The sequence below is a fragment of the Camellia sinensis genome, chromosome 7 (genome assembly GCF_055761805.1).
Source record: "Camellia sinensis isolate YWXY chromosome 7, ASM5576180v1, whole genome shotgun sequence".
Classification (NCBI taxonomy): Eukaryota; Viridiplantae; Streptophyta; class Magnoliopsida; order Ericales; family Theaceae; genus Camellia; species Camellia sinensis.
This window is the reverse complement of record NC_138967.1, coordinates 171,503,109-171,515,791: the sequence shown is the minus strand read 5'-3', so window position 1 is coordinate 171,515,791 and position 12,683 is coordinate 171,503,109. Positions and strand designations below refer to the sequence as shown.

Here is a 12,683-nt window from a genome sequence, read left to right as displayed (position 1 = left end):
GGCCAGAAGTATCCAATGTTTTATCACCTTAGATTTTGGTGGGGTATTTTAGCAGTTTAACCACATACAATACCGTTGGCGGTCTTCGACTTATGTTTGGCCGTATACAATTTATACTCTTGCAGGCCAGGAGTATCCAATGTTTTACCACCTTAGATTTTGGTAGAGTATTTTAGCAGTTTAACAACATACAATACCGTTGGTGGTTTTTTTCTTTTTGCCCTAACTTTTGCCTAGGTCGCCCTGTCGCATTTTCAATAGTAGGCTTTCTTAAGGGTAATATCTCTTCAAGAACCTTGCATTGGTTGGGGGAATGATTCTGTCACCATCCATCATTATCAACAAATAGGTCCCATCAGAATAAACTTTCTCAATCACATAAGGTCCTACCCATTTGGGCTCAAGCTTTCCTTTGGTTCTTCGTGCGACTACTATGGGCTCAAGCTTTCAAATTGGTAATGATAGAAGTACAACGGCTATAAACAGTTATACATTCAAACGACTACAACTGCTATAAATAGCTATAAATTCAAATGAACACAACAGCTATAAACGGCTATAATTTTCATTATATACACCAAAGCCTCTAATGTAAACAAGTTACAAAAAAACCTGAAAATATTCTTTGATCTATAATTACTCACATCTATTCTCAGAAATTATACACTGAGTCTTATAGCTTTAAGTCCATCTTTCTTGTGTAAGATTTATAGAAAAATTAAGATTTCATTTTATATATCTATCTTTGAGAAATATTTATTGTAAGCTTTCTTTGAAAGTAAAAATACCATTTTATCTTGTAAAAGTGTTGCAAACACTGTGTTCTTGAAATCTTGAGAGTGATTGTGAATCACCTAAGATTTGTAAGGGTTTGGGCTTGTGACGTCTGTGTAAAATCCGTGGAGGATTGCTCCATTTTTAAAGAGGTTTCTAGCACCCCTGTGAAGCTAGAAGATTGTGAAAAATCTCAAGTGAAGCTTGAGAAGTGGATGTAGGCCGAGTTGAAACCGAACCATTATAAAATTATTTGTCTCTCTCTCCCTTATCTCTTTATTTTATTTTAAATTGCCATAGCTATATTTCACATTTTTACTGTGCTAAAATCATTAACTGACATAGTTGTTAAGACACTTGTTTTAATTATTTTTATTTCATTAATTATATTTATCTATTGTGCTAGTCATAATTTTTATTAGAGTATTATTAATTTTAATTGTAAAAACCTAATTCACCCCCTCATTTAAGTTGTCTTTTGGGTAACATAACCATTAGTACCAAGTCTCCTTTTTTAAAGAGCGAAGCCTCACTCTTTTATTGAATGCATTTGCCATCCTTTGTTGGTAGATCTCTAAGTTCTGTTCAGCATACAACCTTCTTTCATCTAGAGTCTCGAGCTCAGCCAACCTCATTCTTGCATTTTCATCTTCTGTTAAGGACTCTTGTATTACCACTCGCAATGATGGTATTTGAACCTTAAGTGGTAACACTGCTTCTCCTCCAAAAACCAATGAATAAGGAGTTGTTTGAGTAGGAGTTGTGTGCGAAGTCTGATAAGCCCACAAAGCTTCTTTTAACTTTTCATGCCAAGTTCTTTTGTTCTTATCCACTATTTTTTTGAGAATTTTGCACAATATCTTGTTGAAAGCTTCTGTCAAACCATTGGCAGGTGCATGATATCTTGATGAATGGTTGTTTTTGATTTTGTACTTGGCAAATAACTTGTTCAAAGCATAACTCCTAAACGACTGTCCATTATCCATGATGACACTTTATGGAATCCCGAACCTGTAAATGATATGGGTTCGGATAAACTGGGAGACAACTGTGCTTTTTATATCCTTTAAAGCCACGGCCTCTGCCCATTTTGAGAAATAGTCAGTAACAGCTAGGATGTATCGATATCCTGCTGAAGATGGATGTACAAAAGGACCAATAACATCCATACCCCATGTTGCAAATGGCCAAGAACAAGTTGTTAAATGTAAAGGCTCTAGGGGTTAGTGGAGAAAGTTCCCATGGAATTGGCAGACTTGGCATCTTCGAGCATAATCTATGCAATCTGCAATCATAGTCGGCTAATAGTATCCGAACCGTTTTAGCTGCATATGTAAGTTAGGACCACTTTGGTGTGTCCCACATACAACTGCGTGTATTTCTATCATTACCTCTTGAATATGCTCCTTGGCTATACACCGCATGTACATTCCATCCAAAGACTTTTTGTATAACCTATCTTTCCACAGGACGAATTTGGTAGCCCTACATCTCACTTCAATTCTTTTTACTTTATCTTCAGGTAGCCTACCATGTTGAAGGTAAGCTATGAATAGTTCCCGCCAATCCTCATCGCTTTCTCCTTTCGTGGTAACGACCAAGATTGGAACCAATTCAGAAACCTCTTTTAAAGGTTGTAACACCTTTCTTTCGCCTACTGTGATAGTAATTGTTTTGCTATCTGGTAGGGTGAGTGATGCAGCCAAACTTGCTAATGAATCTGCTCGATTATTTATTCTTTTCTTCACGTGGAAAATATGTGTTTTCCAGAATTGCGAAAACAATTGATCTGCCATTTTATGATACGACATGAGACTTGTTTTCTTAACAATGTATTCTCCATAGAGTTGTTCTACCATCAGTTTTGAATCTCCATAAATTGAGAGTTCTTCAATAGGAATTTGTAATGCCAATTCTAATCCAGCAATTATAGCTTTATATTCTGCCTTATTATTGGAGCATCCTTCACTTAAGGCGAAAGAATGGGTGATTATAGCATTGTCTGGAGTCACAAACACAATTCCAATTCCAGTTTCATTGTTTTTAGGATTTTCTTGCTTATTGCCATCTGGACTCCTTGAAGCTCCATCGAAATACACCTTCCATCATTTCTGGATTTCTACTTGCATAACCTCTTTATCTGGTAAATCAATTACTAGAGGTGAGTCATTAGGTATAGGATGTGCTACCAAAAAATCTGCTAGAGCCTGCCTCTTTACAGCTCTTTGGGAAACATATTCAATTGCGAATTGTTGGAGAATTACAGCCCACTTTGCAATTTTCCCTAAAAGTATATATTTCAAGGGGTCTGCTCTTGATATCAACTTGACTTTGCATTCCAGGACATAGTGCTTTAGTTTTTGCAAGGTGAACACCAAGGCAAGACATGTCTTTTCGACAAGAGAATGATTGACTTCTGTCCCAACCAGAGTACGACTCAAGTAATACAAGGCATTTTCTTTCCCATGCTTATTGTGTTGTGCCAACATTGCCCCTAACGAACCATCCAGGTCTGTTATGTACAACAAGAGTGGTTTCCCTTTTATTGGGCTCACGAGTACTGGATGCTTCAAAAGATACTCCTTAATACTATTAAAAGCATTTTGGCACTGCTGATCCCATTCAAATGGAATACCTTTTTTCATCAATCTTGAGAATGGCAAGCATCAACCAACCAAGTTAGAAATAAATCTTCTGATATAGGCCAATCTCCCTTATAGCTCTTTCAATTCCCTTAAATTTCGCAGAGGAGGCATTTCAACAATGGCTTTAATCTTGGTAGGGTCAATTTCAATCCCTTTGTTTCGAACCACAAACCCTAGAAATTTTCTTAAGGAAACTCCAAATGCACATTTTAGTGGGTTCATTTTGAGTTTGTATCTCCTCAAACGTTCAAAGATTCTTCTCAAATCTTCCACATGGTTTTCTTTTTCCTTGTCTTGACGATAAGATCATCAACATAGCATTCGATGGTGTCATGGAGCATATCACCAAAAATTACAATCATCGCCCTTTGATACGTGGCCCCAGCATTTTTCAGGCCAAAGGGCATTACCTTATAGCAAAAGACTCCTCTCGGAGTCCTGAATGCAGTCATTTCCTCATCTTCAGGTGCCATTCGGATTTGATTGTATCTTGAGTATCCATCCATAAAAGACAAGGTTTCATACCCAGTAGTTGCATCTACAAGAAGTTCAGTGATAGGCAAGGGAAAGTCATCTTTAGGACAAGCCTCATTGAGATCACGAAAATCAATGCAAACCCTGATTTGACCATTTTTTTTCTTGACCGGCACTATGCTTGCTAGCCAGGTTGGATATTTGACTTCCCTGATGAATCCTGCATTGATAAGCTTGTTGACTTCAGCTTCAATTTGGGTTGTAAGCTCTGGTCGAGTTCGCCTCTGAGGCTATTTAACTGGCTGTTTCTCAGGGTGAATTACAAACTTATAGACTGCAATCTCTGGATTAAGACCAGACATCTCACTGTAGCTCCACGCGAATATGTCACGATACTCCCTTAAGAAGGAAATATATTACTAAGTTTCTTTTTCCTTTAAATTTTCACTAATAAAGGTTGGTTTATTTTCTCCTTCATCACCCAGATTTACCTCATGAAGGTCATCCACAGTAGCTTGGCCTTTTGCTTCAAATTCTGTTAGTGCAGGTTGAGCTTCATTTTGCTCAACCTCTTCTAACACATCTTAAGTGATAGTCATGTTTACTGAAAATTTTTCCTCATCCCCCCCATAGCCTAACCCTTCTGTCCTGGCAGTGATAATATCGTCTTGCTGGATAGCCTGCCTCTGCAAAGGTGTTAATGCAAAGTCAAAAGGTGTCATTGTTCCTGGTATTTTTTCAGGATCTAAACCAACTTTTACCAACATCTGTGTGATTTCTACACTGAAGATAGGCTTCTCAAAACTCTAGATGTTTTTTTCTAGCACTTGTTCAACTTTTACTTTCTGTTCAACATCTCCAAGCGAGTGGAATATGATGGGTTTCGACCCTTTTCTTTTAGGAGAGACCACAATCTTATTATATTTCTCTACATAGATGCATTATGTCCTCCTTAATGGCAATGTGAACTCACCCTTGAGATCCAAAGTTGGATTTATTGGGGCTAGAGCCTTTGCCCCCGGCTTCCTTTCAGACTTTGGCACATATCGAAAAGTTCTTTTTGTTGAAACCAGAGTAAACTCTAAAGCATCTTTGACATTCAGAGTATCTTTAGACTTTTTCACATCTTTTCCCTTTCTTTGTGAAGTCTTTGTATAGAAGCGAGCATCAGCATAATAGGCCTCTACTTCTCCAAATGGATCATTGTCAGCCACAATTGTCCCCTCTTTTCTGGGTGAAGGCAACGGGTACTTGATACATTGGTGATAAGTTGATGGTACTGCATGATGATTATGCATCCATGGTCTCCCAAGCAAAGCATTGTAGGAGGTGTCTACATCAATGACCAAAAACTCAGTGCTTTCTTCAATATCCTCAAACTTGGTTCGTAATTCAATCTTTCCCATTGGGCGTTGTTCATTCTGATTAAATCCTTGAATGACTTAGACGACTTGGGCGCAGTTGTGAAATTCGAATCCCTAATAGGTTTAAGGCCCTTCGAGACAGGCGGTTTACCGCAGATCCTCCATCAACCAAAATTCAAGAAATTTTCACATCATGGATAAGCCCAGTGATAAACAAAGGCCGATTACGGTCTACCATTTCAGCACACATGTCATTGTTATCAAAGGTTACCATAGCCATGCATGTAGTTGTCTTCTCTTGATTTCTATCCTCGATTTTTTTATGGAAATCCTCTGGCTTGGACAGGGCATATATTAAAGACTTTCGAAGCTCTGGAGACATTTTCAGTGCATCATATACGCTCAACAATGCTGGAATTTTCTTTAGATGAGTTATTATATCGTATTTCAATTGCTCTTCCTCCAGCAAAACCTGTGGAACTTCTGACATTTGAGGGTCCTAAGGATTTCGTAATTTCCTCTGGTAGGTCAAGTAAGTCTGGCATACGTCAGCAACTGCCTTTTCATTGACCTCAACTTTTTTTCTTCCCTCACTTATTTGGACCATGTTAACTGGTCCAGCTGCAGGGTGATCATCATCATCAGTCACTTCTCCATCTTCTTGGAGCTGCATTCTTCTCCCATTTCTTAGGTACCGGGAGTCACACCTATAAAAGCATTGGGATTCTACAAAATCGTTCTTCATGGCCTCCCAACAAGGCACCACGACCCCTTCGAGGGAGCAATACTAGTCAAAGGCGATCCCCTCCAAAGAAAGGGGGAATTGTTTTAGGCAAAGTGCTTGATTCTGGGCTATTTGCCCACACTGTTTCAAAAAATGCCTAATATGTTTTTGAGGATCTCCACACCCCTCATATAGGACAAAATTCAGAAGTTCATATCTTTCAGGAAATGATGTTTCCTCTACCCATAAAGGGAACAAACCCCTTGGGCGATAAGTGCCCATCTCTCGAAGATCTAGGGTAGTTTCAATCTTCTCCTCAATTGTGCCTTCTATGAAATCATATGTTTGAGAAAATGTGCCCCCGTCCTCCAAATGTTCTGACATCTCGATTTCTATTGGCCATGGTTTATAAAATGTCCTATAGAATCGATCAGCTATGGTATCCCAATCTAGGATTGAATTAGGTGGCAGGTTGAAGTACCAATCTACTACCCACCCCTTCAAAAAAAGAACAAATTACTGTAGAAGTAATGCCTGGCTTTTTACTGTGTTTCCATATCGTGCAAGGAAACGAACCAAATGGCGCCTTGGATAACTTATCCCATTATATAAAGGAAAACGAGGTACTGTATATCCTTGTAGGAAATGAACCCATTCGACCTAATTAGGGAAAGGGTGTCCAGAAATTTGATTTCTTTCAATAACCAAACTTTGATGGGCTTCAAAACCCTCATCTTTCAAAGAGACTGTTACTTTTACCTGATGTTCCGCTTTCCTTCTAGCTTCAATTTTTTCTTTCTCATAATCACTTGGAAATCGAATGATATGTATTTCTCGCTCTTCAAAATTTACATCCGTAGTGATGACATTACAAGGAAAGTCAAAATGGTCACTTGATACACTTTCTCCATCATATGTCCTGGCGAGAGATGTGTATGGTGAACTATCAAAAGAAAAGTCAAGTTCTCAATCTTCATTAGGATCCTCAATTTGAGATGACTTTGAATGCTTCCATACTTCATCATCTGACCTACACCTGCCATTTACCTCATCATCCTTGAAGTGTAGTCCTTTTTTCTCCTTTTTCACAAGCTCAGAGTCGGACCTACACCCAGTGTCTCCTTGTTCTATTCCTCTTACATATTCTGCAGTGCTTTGATAGTACATTGGTGGTACTGGCGAATACTTTGGAGAAAAGGCTTCTGGTGTGTACTTTGGAGAAGCTAGTGTATACTCTGGAGAGTCAGGTACACAGATAGGAGATGTAATGCAATCTCCTTCTCTAACTTTTGAATCAATTTCGCCATCATCTTCCTCGTCATCACTCAAAACAATGATGGTTAGGCAAGGGGCTAAATTAAACTTTTTCTCCCCCCTTTTACCAAAGTATGTTTGTAACTCCACAGATTGAAATTTTGAAGGCAGAAATTCCTCCAATGTGACTAGAACAAGGGGACATTGCTCTAACCGCTCATTAGGGACCAATTTCTCCCATTTTTCCTTCTTTGGGTTCTTCTTTCCTTTTCTCTTACTTACTTTGGCTTTTTTCTGTTTCCTGGAAACTTTTGGTTTTTGCTTTTTGGAAACTTTTGGCCCTTGTGTTGTTGAAGCAACCACATTTGTAGCTTTCACTGTGGTATTTTTTTTTTCTTCATGCTTTTTGACTGATAAACAACCCATTCACCTTTATTATCCTTGTCGATAGTGATTGGGTTAGCAGATGCTTTCTCTTGAAGAGGGAGCTCGATAATCTTAGAGTCTAAAAGTTCTTGAATTTTATCTTTCAGAACAAAGTACTCTTTTATCGGATGGCTAATCAAATGATGGTAGGGGCAATACTTTGGATCGTTCAATTTTCCTACCTCATGTGGTCTTTTCACCTCAGGAAGAGCAATCAACTTTTGCTCCAACAGATCTTCAAATAAGTCCTCGACTAGATCATTCGTGAAAGGATATTTCTTCTCCAACCTCTCTTTCATAGTCACCTTTTTAAATTCCTTGAGCTTTTTAGCCTCTACTACAACGGGACCCTTATTTCTAGTTTCAATTATAGCTGCAGTCAAGGACTCAACCTTTTCAACGGCCCTAGGCCTCCTTCATTTAGCTAGATGCAGCTCCATATCATGAGCTTTGTGTATAGATCGTTGAATCCTTCAAAAGTTTGAGCTATAAAAGCCGTAGAGAGCTCATGTCGAAAGTTGTTAAGGCACATCCGAATTAACTCTAATTACGTAAACTTTTGAGGACAGGCAAATGTCAAAGCTCGCCATCTTGCAATGAAATCTGTAATAGACTCATTGTCACGTTGCTTGGTCTCAATCAGTTCTGGTACTCCAACTCGCCTTTGTGTGTTGTAGAACTGTTTAAGGAACTCCTTCACCGTGGAATCCCAATTTGGGATTGATCCCTCAGGAAGATTAATATACCAAGTAAATGCAGAACTTTCAAGTGATTCGACAAATAGCTATAGGCACAGGGCCTCATTCTGGGCTATTGGCCTGTATCTTGAAAGAAAATGAGCCACATGTTGTCGTGGATCTCCTGTTCCATCAAACATTTTGAAATCTAGTTAGGAAAAACCAGAAAGGAATGGAACAGCATCTATCCATGCTGGGTAAGGTTTTGTAATTATTCAAAAGTTCTCATCATCTTTTTTTTTTGACTTTCTTTACTTGTCTCCTCACTATATCATCAATCATGGCCATGAGCATTGGATTCATACCACCACTGGTTAGATCAGAGTAACAAGGACCATTGCCCCCTGGGGCTAGTGTGCTTTGTATGCCTATGGATGTCCCCACAACAGGTTATGCCGTTTGTTTGGGTGCACTTCCTGTTCCTGTCATTTGGGCCTGCAACTGTTGTATTTGCTCCAACATAGCAGCCATTTCCCGTTCTCTTCTCTCAAGTTGTTCTTGTAGGGCCACCACTTTCTCCTTGAGACCTTGGTCTTGTTGGACCTGTGTATTTTCACCTTCTTTCTCAACCTCAGTCATCATAACTGCGACTTTGTTGACATCTCTCAATTCATTGTTTCCAATATTCGTTGAAACAAACGAGATAGAATCATCTTGTATGTACAAAGGATTATCAACCCCCACAACATTACTCATATTTGAAGCATTTGACTGATATGCTTTGTTTTGAGCCTCACGGGTTATAGACCTTGTTACAGGCCCTTTTCTTATTCCCTCCATAGATAGTTCGATCAAGGTAGAAATATTTCCCAAGGGTTGCTTACCCTCCTCCACCTTTGACTTTCTAACAAAGATAGGACTTTCAATTTGTTTTTGGCGTTCATCTTTCGAGAGAGCCTTTTCAATAGCTCCTATAACATTTGTCGCCACTGTTCTTAGTTCCAGTTTCTTTAAGGCTTTATTTCTTCTTCGTTTTTGTCTTTTCAAAACTGGACCATCTGATGATATATCAAGTCGAGGCCCTAAAGGCATAGAAGGAACCGTTTGCGTGTTTGCAAATTCGTTATGAATTTTTGAAACAGTCCCTACATTTTTAGAGCGAACTAATTGATGTTGATTCAAATCCTGTTGGGCCAACAGGTGTTCCTTATTCGAACCTTGTCGGGCCAACGGGTGTTCCTTATTCGAACCCTGTTGAGTCAACGGGTGTTCCTTATTCGAACCTTGTCGAGCCAACGAGTGTTCCTTTGGCTCTTGAGATTTGACTGAGATTTGGTTCGACCAATTTTGTGCTCTGAACAGAACTGTCGGTTTGTAGGCCGCAACTGTTTTTTCAACAATAGGGACCTTTTTTCCATCAACAGGAGTTTGGGTCATTACCCTCCTCCCAATGGCCCTAATGATGGCCATGTTTTCAACAAAGGCCCTCTTCAGGGCAGACTCCACCATTTTAATGAAGTCTTCTACCCTTGTGAGTAGTTGGGCCACAACATTTGTTGTTACGCCCACTGAAGCTGCAACAAAGGCTGTAGTTGTAACCTGATTAGCCTCTTTTACCTGAATTAGAAAGCTCTTCGTTCGGGCTGTAGCCCTCACAGTTACGTACTGTTTCGACTCTTTCATATAATCTTCAGTAATCTTTCTCAAACTTTCAGCTTTTTAGAGAAGTGTGACTTTCTTCGTCACACTAGTTACTTTCGGGATAGCCAAGAGCTTTCGCTCTGGAGCCTGTGGACGCGCCCTCGGGCTTTATGCTACCACAGTTTGGACTCAAGTGTCACGGTTCTGAATCTAATCCCGCAAAGTGCTATGCGAGACTGATAAATCACCAAAGAGTCCAAATCCGACAAATCGTTTTGGAAAACTGATTTTTAAGAAAGAAATGCCAAACATGGACTGCTTTGCCAGATACAGAGTCGCCACCTAAATATTTATTTTGGAAGAATTTAGGAAACCTTGACTCGTTGCCTAAGGCCACGTGTCCGTCATCACCAAAGTTGTCTCGGCTCGAGAACTTGGGTACGATTGGAGAAGGTCAGCTATGAGCACCCCCCGCTCGCCCAATCCGAAGATCGGCCTGTACTAAGCATGATATCAAGTTTTGAAAACATATGTGTTCTTATTCCGGTTAATTAGCTAATCTTACTATGTGATGCGCACAACACATAAGTATAGACTAGGTTGCCTAATTTGGAACAAAACATCGCATATTTGTTATTTGAAAAACAGTTTGAAGTTTGCTACTCGTAAGTAGGCTAAATCATGGATTTCGATGAATTATTCCAATTCAAGCAATCCAACCTTCACCCACAGGCATTCAGGCAGTTATATCACATAAGCAAATGGTAAGCATGCTTTCATGTTAACACTCACATACATGCAAGATGCTAAAGCATAAACACTCACAGTGTACTCCGAGCCAAAACAAAGAACATGCTAGTAATTAAATGTATGATCCAAGTCTATGTTAAGATGGTTAATGCATCACAGGCAAAATACAACTAGAATAGGCTCGGCTAATCTAAAATGGCATTTGAGATGCGACAATTCGACACATGTATTCACTTGGAACTTAAATACAATGCAGTTAGTATGATGCGCTGAGCCCGGTGCATGCAATACAGATGAATGATGCAAACATGCATAGCATAAGGATGCTAATTGAAACGTGCCCTAGAAGTAACCATCGTAAGCGGGTAAGTAAAAGGGAGAAAGAAGTGGAGGTTGGAAGACATGCATACACGCACGCTCACTTATTACAAAATTCGCCCTCTCGACGGAAGGTCCGAATAAATAATACAAATTAACTAATTAACTAACTAACTAGCTAATTAAACATTACACAACACTTAACTAATTAAACAAATTAATTAAGCTACTAAAGCAGTAAAGAGGCCTCGGGAAGAGGGACAAATGAGTGCACGCTCGGCTTTGTTCGGAAATTCATCGCCATACTCATGTTGCCTCTGTTTACAATGCTCTGCACCTCTGAACACTGCGCAAGTCTCAAAGTTGCTTCTAAACTACTCCCTGAGGGTTGTGGGAGGTCACCGACCAAAAGGTGAGGCCACCGGCCATGGGGAACTGGTCATCGACCATTTGTGGGGATATCGGCCAACGATACACGGCCAGCCGGCCATCTCTTCCTGCAGAATCCTGTTTTGCTGCAGCAGAGGATAGATAGAGCATGACAATGCATTTTCAAAGCAATGTGTGCACCACCACCCTCCTCAGCATGTTTGAGACTTAAATGAGCATGGTTCTCGACCCTCGGGCCATCAATCACACATTTCAATGCATGATGGCCAAAGGAGCCGAGTATGCAAATTAATGTACAATGAATGCACATAAACACAAAAAGGGGCCCTAACCTCCATCATGGTTGATCAAGAGGAAAAGGATGCATGCCTAATGCTATGCAACCTAGGCATGTAAGCAAGCAATGTGCAATAGGCATACAACCCAAACAAACAAGCATGCAAAGCATGTAACAATGATGCCAATGATGAATATGCAACAACATGTGAGGCAAACATGTGACAACATGTTAAGTAACTAAAAAAAGAGAATACATGCCAAATGTATTACAACTTAAGCATGCGACATGTCATGGATTAAGTACACAACGAGGCACAATTACACTAGCATGCTACAACATGCAATTTACCAAATATGCAACAAGTATGTGACAACATACAAGGCAAGCATGCAACAACATGCAGGGATGGTCTTAAACCAAAATGGACAGCTCTCAAATAAGCCCAAATCAGTGGCCAAAGTCAAGAATTAGAGGCATAAAAATGCAAGGCAATCATGCACATGTGAGTGGTCCAACACTTAGGCAACCATGCACAATCCTCAAGCATGAGCAAGATGTGATAAATATGAGAATATGACAATGCATTAAGCTCTGAAAATATGTGAGGAATGATGCCAAATCAACCAAATAAAGCAAGTAAAGCATGTAAGAAGGTCCAAGGCCTAAGGCTAACCAAAGGGCTCAAACCATGGCCATACCAAACAAGTCCCAAAGGGTCAAAGGGACTCAAAACAGTCCCAATGCAGGTCAAGACAAGGCTAAAAACACACTTAAATGGCATCCAAATGGCCTAAGCATAGAAGCATACGCAATGACACATTCATGAGGCGTAAAACACAAACTCTTTAAGACATTAAAGGAGTGATATGTGCAAGTATTCAAGCATGAAATATGGACTGAAATAACATTCTAAGAGATGCCAAACCACTGAAATGATCCAAATAGAGCATGCTAGCAGCTTGGACA

At 39.7% G+C, this 12,683-nt stretch overlaps 1 protein-coding gene across 1 annotated transcript; it reads right to left on the bottom strand.

Annotated features, from left to right (window-relative positions):
* Nucleotides 1-1,268: 1,268 nt before the first annotated feature.
* On the bottom strand, nt 1,269-3,419 carry LOC114296288 (uncharacterized). Its single transcript, XM_082881364.1, has 3 exons — nt 2,964-3,419; nt 2,166-2,873; nt 1,269-1,745 (listed from the first exon to the last, which is right to left on the bottom strand). Exons 1-3 carry the CDS (start codon nt 3,417-3,419, stop codon nt 1,269-1,271), a joined length of 1,641 nt encoding a protein of 546 aa, XP_082737490.1.
* Nucleotides 3,420-12,683: the final 9,264 nt, after the last annotated feature.